Here is a 22,677-nt window from a genome sequence, read left to right as displayed (position 1 = left end):
CTACGTGGTGTTTGTTAAATCTCATGTGCCTATTACCTTTACTATACCTTAGACTGAGGCCTTAGATAGGTTTATGAGGTTTAGCCTTTTAAAGCTGTACTAAAATGAAAGCCAATTACTAAACTTCATTATATGGAGTCACTTAAGACAATTAATGGCTTTTGTTCCAAGTACCAGATCAGCACAGTTCAACCTGCAGATAGAATAGGTTTTGCCCTTTTCTGACATGCTAAGTGTGGGGTATTGATTCCATTTGATTTTGCACTTGCAGCTGGAAGGATCGTTATGTTCATTATTAATTTAAAAAGCGCCTTTCATTAAAGGTTTGCTACAAGGATTAGCTTCAATACCTTAGATAATTAAGATTAGAGTAGGCAACCCTCATTGCTGGGTGATAACTCAGACATTGATCAACTGCTGGTGTTCGTGAAACATCAACAAAAGACAAAAAAGGTCTCACAGACTCCTGCGTTGTAGAAAGACCTCTGAACTCTGGGTCAAGTGGTAGACCCTTTCTATAATCATGTGCATATACCTAGTCCTCTCACTGCCCCTTAGAGAGATATGAAGAGACAGAGGACCTTTCTCCTATCAGACTTGCTTCTTGGCCTTTTATCCAAGGACCAGGTGACCAAGAAGCTATCACCAGATCCCTCACCTCAAACCAATCACCTGGGAAGCAACTAACTAGGCACTGATCGGTGAAGTCTAACTCCCAGAAAAGGCCATCCCAACCCTGAGACAGGGAGGATGAGGGGACAGGAACAGAGTATTCCTGTTTCAAAATCTTAGTGAAATGGTTTAGAGAAAGGGGGAAGGAGCCTGAGATTTCTCCCCTCATGTACTCCTCCCACCCCAAACTGTGTGGTGACCTACTGTCTGGCTGAGAACTAGAGCTGGTCAGGGCATTCTCCGCCCCTCCAAAAAAAACGTTGAAGAAAACAAAAGATTTTTCATTGTTGTTGAATTTTTTCTACAAAATGTTTCAGGTATTCATCATAAAAACACACACTGAAAATTGTTTAGTTTTCAGCAACCAAAAACTGAAAACTTTCAGCTAGTCAGACACAAATTTTTGGTTTAACTGAAAAGTGTCACCTGTCTGGTCCAATTGCCAAAAAACTAGAATATTTTGTTATTGTTGTTGGTTTTTATTTTTTTAGCTAAAAATTTTCTCAAAAACAGATATTCCAAAACAGAAAATGTCTGTTTTGACTGAAAAGCCATTTTTTGTTTAAAAAAAAAAAAAAGTCTTAAATGAAAAATCTTGATCCACTCAACTGTCAACATCAACATGGCACCTAAGGTAGGCTGTGCCCGAGCAATATTAGGTGTCTCCTTACACTGGCTGAGCAGAATGTGTTTGAACAAGAGCAGGGAATGCTACAAGAAATCTATACATTCAAGAATCTTCCTGTATCGAACCTCTATATTTTAGGAATTGCAAAGATGCTTTTCACCTTGGTATCTAAGCAATTGTGAGATGCTTGTGAGAAACATTAGAATGATAAGAGGCAGCAAGTTCATGGAGACTTGCCCAGGATGCATAGTCACTAATGTCATTATCCTATTACTGAAAATATATCTCTGCTTCCTGCTTACATAACGTCTGCTGTTTGTTATGGGAAAGATGGGTGAAAGAAAATTGATTTTCGGGGGGGGGGGGGGGGGGGGGGGGGAAGAGGTGGGAAGGGAGTGTTTATTTAAGTTCATCTTTGTAGTAAAGCTGTAGAGAAACCTATTTTTCTATCACTGACAAATGTTGGACAATTCTTGATGCCACTCTAGAGGTGCAATGATACAGCATTAGATGGAGAAAGAACACTGAATTCCAATATAATGAGTTTTGTGGAAGAAATTAAGAGAAACAATCACACCACTTTTCTGTGTTAAGCTACCTGTAAAACTCACTAGAACAGGAAAGTATTGTAATATTTTTTTTCAATAATTTCAATAATTGGTGCTCTGGGTAATGTGGCACTGAAAGTAGGAAAATTATTTTTTCATCCAGTGTGGTTCATTATTGCTCTAATTAACGCCCCCCCTTTACGATACTAGTCACTCAGATAGTAATTTGTACCAAATGGAAGGTTGCTACAGTATGAGGAAATCTATCACCACATTCCCTACATTCCTGGGAATTTTCAGGGAAGGGTTAGCACTAAGTTTGACTGTGACAATACAACATAGGTTATCTGGAGGTTTCAAGGGTAACAAACGCTTTTGATGATTGGGAGGTTTCTATGGTAGCTCTGTAGATATCACTGAAGTTTGCACTCAGGTCCTGAGGACAATCCTGTTTTGTGTGACAGAGATATGGATAAGTGCGGTAGACATACAGGATATCTAAGTGAAAGCATTGCAAATTGCTTTAAACAATACGTGTTTTAATATGGCTAAATGTAAAGGTGTACATCTGGGAAAAAATGTGTAGGCCACACTTACAGGATGGTAGACCCTATCCTGGGAAGCAGTGACTCTGAAAAAGATTTAGGGTTTAGGGGTGGATAATCAGCTGAATAGGAGCTCCCAGTGTGATGCAGTGGCCAAAAAGAACTAATGAGATCCTGGGATGCATAAATAGGGAACTGTTTAATAGGAGTAAAGAGATTATTTTACCTCTATATTTGGCACGGGTGTGATTGCCGGAATACTGTGTCCAATTCTGATGCCCAAAGGATGTTGATAAATTGGAGAGAAGAGCCACGAGACTGATTACAGGTTTAGAAAACCTGCCTTATAAAGACAGACTCAAGGAGATCAATCTATTTAGCTTAACAAAGAGAGGGCTAGGGGATGATCTGATTACAGTCCATAGGAGACCTACGTGGGGAACAAATATTTAATATTTCAGTAATAATTGAATCTAGCAGAGAAATGTGTAAAACAATCCAATGGTTGGAAGCCGAAGCTAGACAAATTCACAATGAAAATAAGGCATACATTTTTAACACTAAGCGTAATTAATTATTGGAACAATTTACCAGCGTTCATGGTGGATTCTCCAGCACTGACAATTTTAAAATCAAGATTGGACGTTTTTCTCAGAGATCTGCTCTAGGAATTATTTTTGGGAAATTCTATGGCCTGCACTACAGTCTATACAGGAAGAAATACTCGATGATCACGATGGTCCCTTCTGGCCTTAGAATCTATGACTCTATAAAAAGATATAGTGGAAGCCTCAACAGGACACAAACTGCAAATACCTCCCCGCAAAAGTTGGCATGAATAAATGACACAACACTGCAATCTATTTGAAGTGAGTATTCAAGTCCTGACCATCCCGGTATTGTTTTATAATTCTAACACAGTAATAATCTATATAACTAAGTCCCTAAACATCTTTGGAGGTTTAACAAGCATCCAGCAAAAGGGCCTTTATACAGTCTTAAAGACTCAGAGAGGAATGTGTTTTTATTGTTAAAATAAACTGAATAAAATCAACTCATATATAGATATAGAATAGATAGGGAGATATAGTTACACACACAGACTGGATGGGCTGGGAAGAGAAAAAGGAACAGGAGTTTCTCTTGTGAAAAGTGTAACATTTTTCCACCCTACAAGTTTAGCTTGCAGCAATTCTACTCATTCTATAATCCCGCTGGATCAAACCATCTAAGCAGAACTGGGTGAGGTAGTTGTTGGGTGGGGACCTCCAACAAACACCTGCACTATGGTGCCGCATTAAGTGAAGTTGGTGATTCAATAAGTGACATTCTTCCCTTTCGGTCAGTAATGGAATTAGGGGGCACCGATTCTTCAGTCCTGATCACCCATGGTTACCAAAACCCCACCAACTTAAAATCCAGTTCATTTTAAAAATGAGTGAAAAGTGGTATCCCTGCCCATAAGTCCTCCAGCCAATTTTTGTGGTTTTTGTATTAATCACATATTCCCATTTTAAAAAAATCTTTAATTCTCACCTGTTGTGTGAAAGACTCACAGGAACAACGGGGGATACTAACGGATTGTGCAAGGGGATCAATGAAACTGACCACACATAAAGTGCTGTCAAATGTATAAAGAAAAAAGAAGCCGAACAACCAGTTTTTTTCATGAGACCTTCATCTGTTCCAAAAGGGGACGTTTCAGCCTTGTTTCTCATGATCAGTAAGTCCTTGTGGAGAAGGATAAATAGACCAAGCATCTGCTTGGAATGTGCGATTCCCTCAGACAGAAGAGACACTTACTATGCTCATCCTTCCGAGGGCTTAGTCCATGACAGGATAGAAAAGGCTTGAAGCCCGCAGGTTTTGAGTCCACCATTATAGAAGCTCTGTACAGAGAGTCTGGCCAGTGACGTTTAGTCCAGACACCTGGTGATCAGTTCCTGGCAACTGAAGCAAGAAATCAGAAGTGGTTCTGATGATTTGCAGAAGATTTTGAAGATTAGCCTGAGCTAAGAACTAGTGGTTGGAGATTCCCACGGTTTTGTCTTGCTGCCATGGGTAATAAGAGGGAATTGAGGGAGGGCTGCAGCTGCCCTGCCTTTTACGCTCTCATAGGGCAGCATGAAGTGTAAGGTCGGGGCCTTTTTCTGCAGTAAAAACAGCAGCCATGAGATAAGTTGCAGAGAGAGACATCCTCATGTTTCATCTAAATTGCACCAAAACAATGTAATGTTGGTCTGTTAAGAAGGCACTTCTGTCCTAATCACCCACCATCACCAGATAAAGAAACAGATCTTAAAATGTTTAAAGAAAACTTTCTTTGATAACACTCTGTCTGGAAAGAAACCACTTATCAACAGTTGTGATTGTGAAATTTATACTTCTCTATTGTTTTGCCTTTATGGTCCCTACCTCTCTATTGTTTATCTCTGTGGTCTCTGTCTGAGTCTTTAATTGTTTCTGTCTGTTGCATAGCTAATTTTGCAAGATTTGAATCAACTAAAGTGGTGGGGGGTCTGACTGGTTAAAGAACTGTTTCGCAATGTGTTAGGACTTGTTAAAGAATTGTTTCATAATACTTAAATAAACAGGACTGGTTAACATACAAATAGACAGGACTCAAGTTTCATTATAAAAATTGGGGTTGAAGAAGAAATGAGAGAGAACCCACTTCCAGGACCCCGCACAGCTCAAGATCAAAGCTGCCAGAATACTCTGGATGACCATGCTGTACAGCAACTGAAGCTTGCCTGGCTAGTAGGAGGAAGGTCGCCTGCGCACTTGGGAGTCCTGAGCATTGTATGCTTAGTGTGTGTATTCTGTTTTGATAACTCTTAATAAATAGAGGTTAAGGATATTCCTGTGTAGGGATCTTTCACTGGGAAAAGACCCATAGAGCCCTGTGTCCACCAAGAAGGGGTGTTAGCCCTGAGCCCACGATGGGGTAAAGTTGGGTCCCTTACTTCCTGACTACCAAAAGAGAAGGTAGGGGGTGAGAGCCTTAAATTGTGCAGGTAACAGAAGAGCCTCAGGGCACATATGTTGCCCTGCTAGGCATTGCTAGTAAAAAAATACCTGGCCTTGCACTTGAGGCATATGTGCATCTCCAGGGGGCTCCACACTGACAACACGCTCAAAGAACCTACATTTCCCACTGTAAGAAGGTTATTAACCAGAGTCCCCTGGGCAAGTGCCAACTTGGGTCATTACATTTTGCCTGCCTACATTCCTCCAGCAAGTTCAACTGGATAAGGCATATTTTGCTTCTGTCCTAAAACTGTAATGTTATTGCATTTCACTGCAACCAGAGATGGCTGCATTTCAGGGATGGATGAAATGATCTTTTGATGTAGGCCCCAATCTTGCAATGAGCTCTATGTGAGTGGATTCCTGTGCCTACATGGGAGCTTATTGCAGGACCAGGGCCATCATCCTTAAAATGCATTGGGATAAAAAAGCCCTGCCTAAATATTGGAACAATATTATCACATGAGGGAGGGGAAAATATATATAAAGCACACTTCCTCATTGCATCATTTAAATTATATGGGGGGGAGGGCTGCTAATAAACATTAACAATAAAGATTTTGATTTAGCTTTCAGATTTAGACTTTAGTAATCTTCCAGAGGAAAAGGCAGCTGAATACATACGGTATTTTGCTTACTGAATATTTGATGTTTTTGTTCTAAAAATAAATCGTGGTTAAATTCAGGAGAGGGTTAAGTGCAATACCGACTGTCCTGTTCAATTTTCCTTTTCTTTTTTAAAAATTATTGAATGTCTTCAGAGGCGGCTGACATTTTGAATGCAAGGAGGAACAGAAAGCAGCTAAACACCCACAGAACAAGAGAACACCTAGATAGGACTGCCTCAGCACCACTCAGAATTCTCACTCAGCCTGCATCAAATGTCAATGTTCTGAGAAACGGTGCACAAATGTGCTAATCCAAGCACTTAGTATTATCCACCAATTATTCTTTCAGCTTTTCTCTCTCTCTCCTTCTCCAACTGAATAGCTTGGATACAGAAAAGAAACATGCAGTTCCATATTAGTTAAGCAAACAGGGCACTGGCAGTAGGTAAGGTGAGCATCATGTGCCATGAATATAAATGTTACAGGACTAATTATAACCAGTATTTCTGTACATACCACCTGTTACAATCAAGCAGTGGGGAAATGTTCTGCATGGCATTCAATACCAGGCTGCAGATAATTGATTATAGCTGAAGCGCAGGTCTTGCAGTGCGAAAAACTGATTTTTTTGAGAATGTTTCTGTGAGATTAGCAACTTGATGCCTGTCGTTCTTGCACTAGTTGCTGAAAATATTCAGTAAATACCATATGGCACAGAGAGGACAGCATTCCACCGTAATGTCTGATTAGTAATAAGCATTTGCACTTCTATAGTATCTTCTATTTAGCGTCGCAAAGAGCTTACCAGCACTAAGGGCTGTATGGGCGAGCAGGAAACGTAAGCGGGAGTAAAACTTGCCCACATACTCCTGTGCAGCCTCCCTGGGCCCTGACTCGAGCAGCTGTGGGAGCTCAGAGCATCTTAAAAATCAGGCCCAAGATGCCTCAAATTGGGTGCCTAAAATGAGTGAACACTTTTGAAAATTTGCCCAGTCATACAGTGAGTCAGTGGCAGAGATCGCAATAAAACCCAGGAGAACTGACTTCCAGTCCCTAGGGGCCTGATTTTCATAAGTACTGAGCACCCACAACACCGAGCAAAGCTAATGGGAGCTGCAGGTGCCCATCAGTTTGGAAAATGGGCCATAGAAGGTAGTACCACAAAAACAGCAGGTCAGAGAACCTCTTCTTTGGTTGCACTACAGACGGACTCCATCAGTCTGTTTGAGTCTGCCCCTGCCAGTGACCACTTATAGTAACAACTGACCTGGGATTTCCACTATAATCCCCCTTTTTCTCCTGCCCTTGGCATTTACATACTTAGAACATTCTGAAAAATTCTCTTTGAAGCTAAAACTTCCCACATTTGGTCTCTGCGCAGAGGTGTTTCTGGGAAGTCCGGGGGAAAAACCCTTCAGCCATTTTTAAAAGCGGAGAACCCCCACCTCTCTCTCACACACACACACTTCCCCCAAAATAACTGTTCAGAGGCTTGCATCCTAATTGGCCCTTCTGAAAGGCCAATATGAAAGCAAACCCTACGAGTACGGCTGAATGCTTTTCAGACTGCCAGTCTGCTCAGAAACTTTTAAACTTGCTAAGTGTGTCTAAGTGCTCTATATTCTGGCATTTAAATGACCAACAAAATGTTACTGCTCATTACTCAAAGCACAGAAATAGCAACAAAAGGAGAGTTTACTTTCCACCTAAGAGATGCTATTAAAAAGAGCCACACTTCGATATGCTCCCAATGAGGTGACATGGCTTCTGGAAGGGGAGGTGGGAGACCTGGGCTCCATTCCCAACTTCAGCATTGACCTACTGTGTGATCTCGGGCAAGTCCATTTGCCCATTCTGTGACTCAGTTTCCTTGTCTGCAAAATGAGAATGATACTTACCTTCCTTGTAAGGGGCTTGTGGAAAGGTGCTAACTATTATTATATAGTCAGCAAAAAAAAAAATTAAAAAAGGAAGCTTTGGGCTTGTTTGTGCACCTTCATTGCATTTTCATAAAACCTGGAGAGGGAAAATCTTCCAAGTATTACCTCTTCCAATCCCAAGGAGATGAATCTCACATAGTGTAAAACAGAAAACAGCTGATTGTATTCAAAGACTAATATTTCAATCAGCACTTCTAAATAGACAATTACTATCAATGTGCCCAAGGAGCAGGATAGCCTATCCTATGGTGCTCTGTGTACAAAGCTTGCTGGTCTGGGTTAAGTTAGGAGGAGGAAAGAGGAACTAGAGGACATGTGAAGGTGGTTCAGGTGGAAACCTGCTTTGAAATCGGCTAACACCATTTTTCACACCTAAATTGCCCTGAAGAGAAAGAACAGTAAAATCTACCTGTAACAAACTATACAGGGTCTGGGTCTCTTTCCAAGGGCCAGTACACCCTATCACACTAACTTATCACTCATTGTTGTTTAATTTTTTTTAAAAGCTGAAACTAGATTTGGGAAGGAGGCACTCATTAGTCTGAGCTCCAAAAAGGATATGCCCTATCAAGGAGAAATGGAGACGGCAAAAGAGCTACTCAGATTGCATGTGACTCCCCCCCCAACCTGGCAGAGAATTGCAATTGAGCAGGAGGATCCCAGTGTGAGCATTCAACAGGAGCGGTATCATCAGCAGGGAGAAGATACTGCTAAAGATCTTCTCAGCTTGCTAAAGTTATGCACCTGGAAGGAACTTAACCTGAAAGAGCCCAGGGGAAGAGTGTGAGTTCTGTATATGGGCTAAGGCTCACAAGAGAGCTACAGCAGAGAGAATGCCAGTGTCGACAGCAGGAGCCAAAGGCAGTCTGATGAGATGCTTTGCAGGCTTGAAACAGAATCAAGAGACAATTACTGTTTTATAGCTGTATTCAAAATACTGTATATTTAGCTGACATGTAATGCGGAAAGATTTGCTTACTCCTGCAAACACACACTGATAAGAGAAAAAATACTGCATTAATTCCTTCCAAAGATTACCCATGATTCATTTTTCTCCCCGGTAATTTTTCCTTGCATAAATCTTTCCATGATCAGGGCCTTACTTTCTAAACTAATTAAATACATTCTTCCCTTTTCTACTTTGACAGCTTTAGCAAAGTGTCTATGCCAGGAAAATGAATCTCTTCAATCAGAGACTACTGCAAGGGTTTTGTAGACTTCCTTCTCCAAAATGTTGTTTTTAGTCTGCTGAGAAATCATCATCTGTACAAACTATTTCAGTCTTGTTGCTACTGGAAGTGCACTAAGGATTATTATCTAAACAACAGGGAGTCATTAGCTCTTCCCTCAAGCAGGTTTTTTCACCTGGGAGTTTTCCCAGGTTAATTCAATAGTCTTGAATAGTCTGCACTGCAAACCCCAGCCAGAAGTCTAACAGCAGTTTTGCAATTATCTTGTTCTTCAAGATTCTAAATTATTTATTGATTTTTAAAAATTATATATGTTTTTTCATTTTACGTTTTAGAGAGAGGAAATTATGCTACAGAGGAAAAACAGAAACACAAACAAAAATCACTTCTAGGATGCTTATTTACGGTGACAGAATATGAATTAGGAAAGAAAAATTGTCTACCTATTATATTCGGTGCTAACGTTACCAAAGCTGAAACTCTGATACCACTGAGCAGAGAGGTAAAGCCAAACACATCTGCATAGGTTGGGGTGGCAGGGTCTCTCACAATGAAAATTTAGCAATTTTTTTTGGAACACTGAAAATAGCAAATAGTGTCCCCACAATGTGTGTTGCAGGGGAAGGTAGAGAGTAAATGAATGACACTGAGGCTAAACTGCAGATACACATACAGCACAGAAATACCGTGAATAATTTAAAGACAGCATCCTTCCAAGCAACAGCAGTCTGACTGCATGGATTTGGGGGAGTGGAGGGAAAGTCACACTTGCTTCAAAAAGAAAAGGAGTACTTGTGGCACCTTAGAGACTAACAAATTTATTTGAGCATAAGTTTTCGTGAGCTACAGCTCACTTCATCAGATGCATGCAGTGGAAAATACAGTAGGGGGATTTTATATACCCAGAGAGCATAAAGCAATGGGTGTTACCCTACACACTAACGAGAAGTGGTGTCTCGAAGACAGCTAGGAGTGCTGGTAGCGTAGGGCCTGAGGACGGAGTCTACATAGCCAGACAATCCTGCTGTCAGGGTGCCAATGCCTGCGATGATGGGGCATCCAGGATTTCCAGGTCTATGGATCTTGGGTAGCAGATAGAATTAGCTGGTCGGGGTTCTAGGGGTGTGTCTGTGCAGATTTGCTCTTGTGCTTTTTCAGGGAGTTTCTTGAGCAGATGGTATAGTTTCTTTTGGTAACCCTCAGTGGGATCAGAGGGTAATGGCTTGTAGAAAGTGGTGTTGGAGAGCTGCCTAGCAGCCTCTTGTTCATATTCCGACCTATTCATGATGACGACAGCATCTCCTTTGTCAGCTTTTTTGATTATGATGTCAGAGTTGTTTCTGAGGCTGTGGATGGCATTGTTTTCTGCACGGCTGAGGTTATGGGGCAAGTGATGCTGCTTTTCCACAATTTCAGCCCGTGCACATCGGCGGAAGCACTCTATGTAGAAGATCGAGTTTATGGTGCAGCAAGGACCAGCAGCAGAGACGGTAAGGAGAGGCCTCCTCACTAAAGTGGCTAGATAAATCCTCAATGTTATATGTGTTTGGGACTCACCAACAAGCAAATGCACAGGTTCATCTGGTTGGAAATTAAAGTGACATGATTCTTTTATTGTGCAATTTTCTTGTTATGCATCAAGTGACTTCCTCCAGATCCCTACAAAGGAACTTGAATCAATAAAACCAACCCCCTGGGACTCTTGTCTCACAGTCATTACTTTCTAGTTTTCGTTTAGCGTCAACCCCTGATTCTCTTCCTCTTCCTCTCTGAATAGATAAATCTATTTTCCTTGCTACTGTATCCAATTCTTAATACCAAACAGCTGAGTGAGCATGGCAAAGAAGGCGCTCCAGGCTTTTCCCCTAAATGGATTGATTTAGATGTTCTGCAATAGCCTGTTTGTTGAAAACTAGATCATCTTGTACACACTAGGCCATTTGTCTACTAAAACCCACAAATTCATACCTACTTCTCCTTATGACAAATCTGTAATGTGTAAATTATATGAATCAGTTTTATTTTCCAAGCACAAAATCCTTGTACATACCGTAACCGTTTTCTCTTTCTCCAATACTTCACGGTTTTTATGGCTTTTCTCGCCTGCGTCTCTGTGACGTAAACCCACTTGCTTTCCTCCATTAAAGTTCCTTCCACAACTCTGCCCTGCATTCTAAATTATTCATTCTGGTTGTCATCTGCTTCAATTTAGATTCACTTATCAGTGTAATTTAAAAAACAGAACAGAGTGAAGATATTCTCCTATTCTACCTAAATGCAATGAGCACTGCCACAGAAAAATATAGGACTATAATACAAAATTTCTGTATGTATTTTAGAACCAAACACATAGAAGAAAAGATCCTCTGTTTCATAACAATTCATCATCTGGCCTGACGCCTTACATGGCATAACAGTCCTTTCTCTATATGTGACATAATCATATAGAAAACGATGGGCTAAATGGACAGCTAGCACAGGTAGGGACAACTCCATGTACCCGCCTATGACTTGATACCATGACTTCAAATAGAGGCTCTGCAAAATTAGGTGAACTCTTAATGAACACTGATCTTGATTTCACGTAAATAGCCTTATCTACAGAGAAAAAAGACAAACCATGATACAGATGCAGAATAATTCATTGTTTCTAAATGGAATATTTTTCAAAGCTGCTCCTAACATGAAGTTTCCTTTGATTCCTCACAAAAGGCAAGGTGAGATGAATGGTTAGATTTTATTTTCGGGGTGGGGGAGGGAGCTGTTTTCTTTGTTTTAAGGAGAAAGAAAAACTTCCACCATTTAATCATGCAGGGAAATAATTGCTCTAGTGCAAAAATGTGTAATTGATTTCTGAAAGCCTTGGCTGGCTTCACACTCAGGGCTGCTTAACTGGTTACTGAACAGCAACGTGGAAGGCAAGAGCAGCTGTTCCAGCCCATCATTCAGAGTCACTACACATTGCAAACCCTGTCTTTAACAATAAATAATAGGGATCACTGAGAAGTAGAATTAAGAAACAATAATTAAAAATGACACAGCTGGCATTGACTTTCTGCTAGAAAGCATAGTCACTCCCTGCAGCAGTTACCAGTAACAGCCAATTAACCCAAGAATGACACAGCCTAGGCAGTGCTGCAAGCAAGGTAGTATTTTTTAAAAATGGCAGAATTTTATGGTCTCATGTCAATGAGCTCTGGAGACATGTTAAAGGTTAGTAGGAACTGAAAAATCATGTGATTGAAAAAACTTTAGTAGCATTGAAGACCATCTTTTTATTTGCCTTCACTTAATTTCCAGATACATTGTGTTTAGAGACGTATTCCTTCTTTGTTTAGTCCTGTCGTAGAGTTTTCAAATGTGCATTACCTTTCTACGGGTAACTGGTTTCATCAAATTGTAACAAGAACATTTCTACAGCCCAGCCACATGCGATTCGGCTTCTCAGCTGCGCTAGATAGAATCTGGGAGTAACCAGAACTTGTTTTTTCGTTAGAAAGCAGGACTGAGAGGCAGGGGAAAAAAGGGACTGGAGGTTCAATTCTGCTACCCTGACGTACGTTGTATAGGACCTTAGTCCCCATGTAGTCTCGTTCACTTCAGAGAGATTACCTGTGGAGTAAGGTATAAGACTCCAGACATCAGAATCCAGCCCTCAGAACATACAACTGCACTGAAACAGTTCATTTTGTAAATAACATGGTGATAAGAGAACTACTACGCGTTATGTAAGTTAATTTTTGTCGCATATGACTCAATGAATGAAACACAACAGGGTTTACACTAATCCATTTTCTAACCCCAAAAGATTGATAATTAAAGCATTTTTTTTAAATGACATTCATCCCTTATCACTGTCAGTCCCTCCCACTCCCCTGCCTTCTTTAACACAATACTCTTGGGGATGCAGTGGAGGGCAGTCATGGTGACACAGTTTCCTGGATGATGAGTGTTAAAACAGACCCTGGGGAGCAGATTTTCAGCACAGGGATTTAGCTATACACTTCCAATTAATGGTAACAACAGCTGAGCAGCTAAATCCCTGTGCCCAGCACTGAACAATGTTAGTTTAAGCTCGGGGTTCCCGTTTTATGTTGTTTGCTTGTTTGAATTCAAACCAACAACAGAGCGTTGAGAGCTACTACAAGAAAAATATATCGGCCCGTCTTACAAGCACTAGCTTCCACAGTATGCATCCGATGAAGTGAGCTGTAGCTCACGAAAGCTTATGCTCAAATAAATTGGTTAGTCTCTAAGGTGCCACAAGTACTCCTTTTCTTTTTACAAATACTGGTTACTTTATACACGTGAGAAACTGTTTTCATGATCAAGACTATATTTTGGTGTTTATTTAAATAAGTTAAACTTCTCTGAAGAGCAGCATCAGTGAATGCACAATGACTTACTGTACTTTTCCAGGTTTCAGAGTGGTAGCCGTGTTAGTCTGTATCAGAAAAAACAACGAGGAGTCCTTGTGGCACCAGTCTCTTAGGTGCCACAAGGACTCCTCGTTGTTTTTTGTACTTTTCAGAGTTAATGGGCATTGTCATCTTAAAAATTACACCTCTGTTTGAAGAGCTTTTATTTGCTGTACTATTTTGTGCAAGTAACCCCTATGATAACTATACATGAAGAAGACTGAAGACTTTATTTTTCATTAGCTTTTTCAGTCTGTTTCCTTTGCGCATCTTCAATTCACAGTCTATAGCCAGTTTCAATGTTTCCTCCTGTATAGTCTGCAGATCAGTTTCCCCTGTTTGTTTGGGTCTTTCACACAGCAACAGGGGAGATAAAGCCTAATTGTAAGACATCAAAAGCTAGAAGGGGCACTCATGGGCAGGGGGTAGTACGACTTTTCACTATTTCCTAAGTTGACTGTTCAAATGAACAGTATCCCTTTAAGGGTCCAATTTTGTTCCCTTTGAAATCGGTGTCAAACCATGGGCTCAGAATGGGATCAGAATTGGGCTCTAAGATCTGCTCTTCTGAGGTGCTGAACACCCTCAGCTCCCCTTGACATCAGTGGCAGGGGGTGCTCAGTACCTTGCAGGATCAGACCTTAGATGCCTAAAAAAAAAAAAAAATGATAGCCCAGTAGTTCTCCAAAGTTTCCATTCTCCAGGCCTCTTCTAGAAGTGAGGAATTTTCATGCACCTCGCTCCCTACCCAACCTCTATTCATTCATGTTGGCTTGGGACTCACACGGTTTAATATTGTGGACAATTAGAAACTAGGAAGGGCTTTGCAGCTGTTTGGGGGTAACAGGGGCCACAATGTGAAAATCACTACTGCACTGCTAGTCATTTAGCAGAATCCATTTGTATATTGAAACTGGGTTGTAAAACATATCACAGGAGCACATTTTGACTAATGTTATCAATACCATGCCATACTTTGCACTTCTAAAACACCTTCCATCTTAAGCTCTCAAAGCACTTTACAAATATTAATTAAACCTCTTACCAACTTGAGATCCCGTACTATTATGTCCATTTTGAAATAAAGACACAGAGAGCTTAAGGAGTAGAAGCCTGAACTCCTGACTTCCAGGTCTGAGGTTTAGATTATTTTATTTTCTAACTTTACATATCAAAACAAAAGTTTTGAGTTTGGCTGGAAACTTGAAATGTTGGATTCACAGCAGCAGCCAGGACACTGCCTAATGACAGTGGTTTCAGTGTTACAAGTCCAATAACTATTGGTAATTTATAAAAGGCACTTTACCAGGAAAGGCAGGGAAAGCAATATATGCCTTCCAAGTGAGTCTGGCAAACTCATGGGAATCACTAGATATGCCTGATGTGTACAGGTTTTTTTCTTTCACTTCATCATACTGCATGAAATATTGATGCAAAACAGAATGCATTGTTTGTTCACTGGGACTGAAGCACATGGATAGCTTGTATTTTTATCACAAGACAGAAATAGAAACAACACATGGGAATGGATGGAACTCATTAATGCTTGCCAACCAAAACCTCTCATTAATTCCTTGATTACAGCTTTCTTTTCTCATTTGAAGTCCATTTTAAATCTGTTTTTAACTCTTACCTCTCTACCCCCAGTACTTCCACTGGTTCATGTGATTGGTGGCACCTTACCTAATACAAAGGAATGAGATTCAAAAAGCAAAGCAGATGACAGTGCCTGCATAGACTGGGCATAGTCTGGGTAGTATGAGTAGACCAGGTAGTAATAGTTCTGATCACGACTTCTCCTAAAGGCACTTTTTCCAATTAAACTTTGTTCTCTCAATGTACTGCTGACTTTCCTATATGAAAAATAATACTGCTTGGCATGTAGAATGCTTCTCCTAGCACTTTACAAAGGTGTGTATGCACCAACATCCCCAGTTTAGAGGAGGAAACTGAGACATGGAAAAGGACTTGCAAACACTGAATCGGTGGCTGATCTAGGAGTAGAAACCCGGGGTGAAATCTTAGTCCCACTGACGTCAATGGGAGTTTTGCCGTTGATTTCAAAGGGATTTTACCCCATGTCTGCTGATTCCAAGTCTGCTGTTAGCCCAATTTCCTTGACTATGATTGTATAATATTTACAAGATAATCCTCATACTAGGTAAAGCCATTTCACCAGTCTCATTTCTGGTATTTTAATCATTTAATAGTAAGGTATGCATCAGGGTAATTAAACAGTTCCAGCCGAATACACAGTCATTGGATTCTATCTTTTTCTCCCTCGCAGCAATTATGATTAGCGCTTTAGTATACACATAAACATAAAAGACAACATCATCCAAGAACTGCTGCATGACAATAATAATCCTCTAGCACTAATACACAGAGAACTGACAGTCAAACCTGTTTCAGAACTGATTCCATTGTTTACAACACATTCTAGATCATCTTGTTTAATTCTGTTTGATTTTAAAGCACTGCTCCAGCAGTATTATTTTACTGATTAAATTGTCATTAAATTTAATGGGCAGCAGATTAAAAACAAATAAAAGGAAGTTCTTCTTCACTCAGCGCACAGTCAACCTGTGGAACTCCTTGCCTGAGGAGATTGTGAAGGCTAGGACTATAACAGGGTTTAAAAGAGAACTAGATATATTCGTGGAAGTTAAGTCCATTAATGGCTATTAGCCAGGATGGGTAAGGAATGGTGTCCCTAGCCTCTGTTTGTCAGAGGGTTGAGATGGATGGCAGGAGAGAGATCATTGATCATTACCTGTTAGGTTCACTCCCTCTGGGGTACCTGGCATTGGCCACTGTCGATAGACAGGATACTGGGCTAGATGGACCTTTGGTCTGACCCAGTATGGCCATTCTTATGTTCTTATGTCATCTTAAAAAAAATCATTTGCTGAACTAATTAATTATCTGTGTATTTTGCTGCCTTTTCCAAACCATTATTTATCACATTGCAACTATAGGCAATCGGCCACTCACTGCATAGTTTTTTCCAAGGCACCTTATTAAAAGTGAGAGCTCCGTGCTTAGAGAATCATAGGACTGGAAGGGACCTCGAGAGGTCATTTAGTCCAGCCCCCTGCACTCATGGCAGGACTAAGCATTATCTAGACCCTCCCTGACAGGTGTTTGTCTAACTTGCTCTTAAAAATCTCCAATGATGGAGATTCCACAACCTCTCTAGGCAATTTATTCCAGTGCTTAGCCACCCTGACAGTTAGAAAGTTTTTCCTCATGTCTAACCTAAACCTCCATTACTGCAATTTAGGCCCATTGCTTCTTGTCCTATCCTCAGAGGTTAACAATTTTTCTCCCTCCTCCTTGTAACAAGCTTTTGCGTTCTTGAAAATTGTTATCACGTCCCCCCTCAGTCGTCTCTTCTCCAAACTAAACAAACCCAACTTTTTTCAATCTTCCCTCATAGGTCATGTTTTCTAGACCTTTAATCATTTTTGTTGCTCTTCTTTGGACTTTCTCCAATTTGTCCACATCTTTCCTGAAATGTGGTGCCCAGAAATGGACACAATATTCCAGTTGAGGCCTAATCAGCACAGAGTACAGCAGAAGAATTTACTTCTCGTGTCTTGCTTACAACGCTCCTGCTAACACATCCCAGAAGGATGTTCGGTTTTTTTGCAACCATGTTACACTGTTGACTCATATTCAGATTGTGATCCACTATGACACCCAGATCCTTTTCAGCAGTACTCCTTCCTAGGCAGTCATTTCCCATTTTGTATGTGTGCAACTGATTGTTCCTTCCTAAATGGAGTACTTTGCGTTTATCCTTATTGAATTTCATCCTATTTACTTCAGACCATTTCTCCAGTTTGTCCAGATCATTTTGAATTATAACCCTATCCTCCAAAGCACTTGCAACCCCTCCCAGCTTGGTATCATCCACAAACTTGGCTCCTTTTTTGTATCTTGACTCCTTTGTTGTAGTGAGCTGCATGTCTACCTTCGTGGTCTCTTAAATGCTTCTGCATACAGTCCATTGTTCCTCCACTGGGCTGCAGCAGACTACTCCTCATGGGAAGCAGAGTCCTAGTTCTCTAGCCCATCAGTCCCTGTACTGAGCTATCCAGTCCCTGGGAAAGTGAATTACAATGGTCCAACAATGCCAGGTAGTGATCCCTTGCTGTCTGTTTTGTCTTTGCCATCAGTCACTTGCCTGTTTTTACGGCTGATTCTGCCTTCCCAATGCTTTGTGGGCTCCCAAGGAACACGTCTTGTGCTGAAATTCTCATTTGGCACTGAAATGTTTGAATTGTGCTGCCACGTACTGTGGCCCATTGTCTGAGCTCAGCACGTCAGGTACGCCTTACAAAAAGCACCATCACTTTGGCTACGTCTACACTTGCAGAATTTTTGTGCTGTCAGTTTCAACGGTGATAGTGAACTGGTGAAAGAAAAGCGCTGGTTTGTGTACACACTTACTTCCACAGGCATCAGAGAGTGTTTACTTTTGTAGCACTTCCATCGCAGATGAGGGCAGCTATCCCACAGTGCAGGTCTCTGCATTTTGACAATAGGTCTTGTGGGAAGATGGGGGGGAGGTGGTTGCGGGGTATCTTGGGTCCCTGCACAGTCTCCTCTCCCCAAACACTAATCAGCTCCAGTAGCTGAGCATGGCTCCAGGCAGGGGATCGTTTGCTCCCTGGACAGATAAGTGAGCACTTGCCAAGAAAACAGGAAGGGGAGTTTCAAAGTTCCCGGGGCTTTACAGGGGAACGGGTGGATGTCTGTTTACCTGGTGTCAGAGCAGCAGAGCTGCTGGCCAGAGTGGTCACCTAGGCACTGTGGGATATCCTGCGAAGGCTAAAAGCTCTGTAAACAGGAAGAACGTGTCTTCACTTGCACATCACCGCAAAAACAGCACCAGTAAGAGCTGTACACCTCTCATGGAGGTGGTTTTCTTTTTGCGGTGAAACTTCTGAGTTTCACCGCAAAAAGTCATTGGCAAGTGTAGATGCTCCCAAGTTTTTTGCGCAAAAAAGGGACTTTTTCTGCTTTAAATGCAAGTGTAGCCATGCCCTTAGTAGATCACACTTCTTGCCTTAGAGTCCTCCAGATAGTCTACCTCCCAGAAACTGAAGTAGTAATCTACTGTGACCATCTAGCTCCTGTCATTAAAAGAGTACAGATCTATTGCAACTTTTTCCAAGGTTGGGACTTCAGGAGGCTAAGTCTCATGCTGTTGTTGATCACTATACCTTTTACACACCTCCTACAGTTCCATATGTGCTCTCGGTTGGGCGTTGCCCAGTACATACACTACCTGGTTCATCTCAGGCATGCACAGATGAAACATGTGTATCTGTAACACCATATCAGCTCTTAAATCTGCTGGGATTATGCTCGATGCCCTTTAATCAAAATCCTGTTTTGCACACACAGTTCATCCCTCACCTGGCTTTAGGGGGTAACTTCCTGTTGCACTTGTTCCTTGCGATCTGGCCAACCCTAGAGAACAAATCATTTTACTGCCTGTAGCACCCATCCTGTTCTGTGCTTTGTTGGATTGCCTGGAGCTGCCTATCAGAAACATGAAGGTATTGTAGCATGTTGACAGACAATCTCCTGCTCAGAGAACAAGAGTACTTGTGGCACCTTAGAGACTAACAAATTTATTAGAGCATAAGCTTTTGTGGGCTACAGCCCACTTGATCGGATGCATAGAATGGAACATATAGTAAGAAGATATATATATGAGAAGGTGGAAGTTGCCATACAAACTGTAAGAGGCTAATTAATTAAGATGAGCTATTATCAGCAGGAGAAAAAAACTTTTGTAGCGATAATCAAGATGGCCCATTTAGACAGTTGACAAGAAGGTGTGAGGATACTTAACTTAGGGAAATAGATTCAATATGTGTAATGACCCAGCCACTCCCAGTCTCTGTTCAGACCCAAGTTAATGGTATCTAGTTCGCACATTAATTCAGGCTCAGCAGTTCCATTCTATGCATCTGATGAAGTGGGCTGTACCCCACGAAAGCTTATGCTCTAATAAATTCCTTAATCTCTAAGGTGCCACAAGTACTCCTGCTCTTTTTGCGGATACAGACTAATACGGCTGCTACTCTGAAATCTCCTGCTCAGCGCTGGACTCTCTATAACATATGTTGTAGTCACTCAGGTGCACTCAGCAGTGGCTTCTTCATGATGTTTTCTAACAGTTTGTGATCACACTGCACATCCACTTGGTGCCCAGAGGTGAATGGATGCAATTATTGCATCCCAAAGAGCACAAACAGGAGCTCCTTTTGTATCTGAGCATACCCCTTTCTGGGTCTGCCAGGGCTCTATTAGCAAATGCTATGGGCTGCTGGATTTGCATCAGTGCTGCTCCTAGGCCTCCTTCTGCAGCATCACACTGTAGCACTTGCTTCTCCGCACGAATGGTGCCTTGCTTATGATTTTCTTTACTCTTCTAACTACCTGCTCTTGGTCTCTGACTATTCCCACACTGCATCATGGTATATGAATTGTCTCAAGCTTCCACAGGCTTTTGATAGGTGTGGGCAGAATCTGGAAAGATAGCTGGCAATCCTTACAAATTGCAGCACTCCCTTCACATGCTTTGGTCTGGGCATTTCCTCAATTTCTTGGGGTCTGGCCACAATCCTTCAGTTTTCCTCACTTCAGCTTGTCTGTGTTCAGCCTCATATGCCATTCCTCCTGGTACCTGTTTGGAGTGGTCACACCTTGATGTCAGGGTCCTGCGTTGCCTCTTTCTTGTCATCTCTTTCTCTTACGACAAGAACCGCATCAGATACAATCTTCCTATCTGGGAATCCCTCTAGTGCCTGGTTCAGTTTACACTGGAACACGTCTGGGGCTGGGCTTAATGCCCCAAGTCATTCATATGCAGCCAGTGGTGCAAGTAGGGCAGTATGGTCTGGTACCCTGTACCATTAGGATATTTATTGCCAGTACACAATACTGGAAAGACACAGGAGCAGAACATGGGGCCGCCCTCCAGTGTGGCTGTACCGTCCCAAGCCCCATCCCCAGCCCTTCCACGTAGCTGAGTCTCCTGTCTGGGTTCTGTACTGCCCCGCCAGAGGATGGGGCTGGGGGCAGGGCTGGGGACAGTACAGCCGGGGATGGCGGAGCTGCCAGCATGGGGCCGCTGGGCAGCCCCACGTTCTGCTCCTTTTGTCACTGCGGTTCCGGAGAGTCCTGCAGTTCAGAAATCTGTATCTGGCGCAGTGGGAGGACAGAGCCCCCACTCCCCAAGTAATGTGGGATGGGGAGGGGACAGGGAGAGTGCGGGGGGCCCAGGCAGGGGGCCTGGCAGAGTCACATGGGTGTCACATGCCCCCTTTAGCTAGTGTCCCCCTCCCTTTTGTGTCCCTCCCATGAGTCGCCTATGTGCAGCATACCGGTAAGAAATAAATTCTGCTTGCCCCACTGTAAGCAGCACTACCTGCCTAAAGGTGTGGCAATGGTGGCAGGTGGCTGGATGGTTCATGTAGCTCAGTATGCCAGAAACCATTCTTGACACCACAAACAGTGAACACGTCTACCCTGCATAAATCAGGCAGCATGTCCTCAATCACTGCTCATGGGTAGCAACTTCTTTTCAATACTCTATTAAGTGGTTTTGGATCAATGCAGCTCCTCAGTTTACCTGGTTTTCTCACCACTACTGGGCTGCTGATCTATTCTGTGATAGCTGGAATCGCGTAATGATGCTTTTTCTTCACAGACCTGCCAGTTCCTTCCTCACTGGCTCCACCAGGCCTAATGGAACTCTGTGTTTCATTAGTGTCACCGGCTGCACACAGGGCTCTATTTCTCATTCAGATTGCCTTCTAGGCGTCCATCTCCTTGCAACGTGTCCTTATCTTCTGTTAGAATGCTGGGTTGACCCCATGGTGACTGTCCTCCCTCCTCTCTCCTGTTCAAGATATAGTGGTGTTGTACTGCAATCAAACCTATGCCTTGGGTTTACGCTCTTTTTGCTTATTTATGATGCTTAACAAAGGCCTGAAAAAGTTTTCTTTTTTGTTTGTTTGTTTTTAAACAGGATTTTTTCCACTGCCCTTTTCTGGCTTTCATGCTGTACTTTTGGGACGTCTATGGGATGGTTAATTGAAAGGGACAAAAAACAAGGCTCAAACTCTATGTTCTTTTCTAACAGGTCACTTTTAAGTTAAAAATAATGATACTGCCTACATATAATTCCAACTCTGTCCATTAATTAAGTCCAGGTAAAAAGTACCAGCAACTACAGCAGTCAAGATTATGAAATATTATACAAGAGCAATTGCAAGTATTTGAGATGTATTAGTTTTAGCACTTACTGTACTACTTCTGTCATTTGTTTCCAAAGGGAATAGGAAAATGCGAAGCCAATATTTACTAAAGCTGACTGTGTTTATAACGTTGCTGCAATCTGGAACAATATAAATTGGATATAAAAATATAGTTTGCTAAATAAAATTATTAACAGGGCAAGTTCAATAGCAAATTTTGATGAGAAAATATTTCTTCTAAGTTCAGTAAGTGAAAAATGTAGGCCAAGATTTTCAAAAGTGACTAGTGATTTTGGGAACTCAAACTAAGACACCTTAAAAGGGCCTGATTTTCAGAAAGTGATGAGGAGTGGACACACCATCGGCCTAGCCAGCCCCTTTAAAGGTTTCAGGTTGAGCACCCAACAAGTAAAGTATCAAAAAACAAAATCCAATAATTGTATGCTGCATGAAACAAAAAAGCTACTAAATCGTTATACAGCCATCATCTCACAAAACCCCCTTAATAGATAATTAAGTATAGACATCTTAACAAATATAACACGCTAGGAGACCTAGGGTGAAATCTTGGCTCCATTAAGTCAAAGACAAAACTCTCATGGACTTCAATGGGGCAAGGATTTCACCCTCAACCTTTTTATTAAATCTCATAGCTTATCCTAAACTTTCCAGAATTAAATGTACAGTACTGCATGATGACTATCAGAAGTAACAGTTGAATGTTAAATCTACTGAGGCCTATATCCAAATCATATCAGGCCTGGTACGCATAATGTCACATCCAATTTTATTTCCAAGCTGGAACCTGCGCTCACC

General features: G+C 41.7%; 1 protein-coding gene across 9 annotated transcripts in view; it reads right to left on the bottom strand.

Annotated features, from left to right (window-relative positions):
• The window catches only part of ST7 (suppression of tumorigenicity 7), a 228,779-nt gene that overhangs the window by 116,194 nt on the left and 89,908 nt on the right, over positions 1-22,677 (bottom strand). Inside the window, exon 1 of one of the 9 annotated variants that reach the window (XM_043549901.1) lies at positions 21,910-21,996. The exons of the other annotated variants lie outside the window; for them this stretch is intronic. Coding sequence (XP_043405836.1) covers position 21,910 — 1 coding nt within the window. The 5' untranslated portion in view covers positions 21,911-21,996. Of the gene's footprint in view, positions 1-21,909; positions 21,997-22,677 lie in introns of those variants that run through there. 9 annotated transcript variants of the gene reach the window in all.

The sequence above is a fragment of the Chelonia mydas genome, chromosome 1, assembly GCF_015237465.2.
Source record: "Chelonia mydas isolate rCheMyd1 chromosome 1, rCheMyd1.pri.v2, whole genome shotgun sequence".
In the NCBI taxonomy this organism is placed as follows: Eukaryota; Metazoa; Chordata; order Testudines; family Cheloniidae; genus Chelonia; species Chelonia mydas.
Note: the sequence above shows the minus strand (reverse complement) of the source record. Positions and strands in the feature narration are given on the sequence as shown.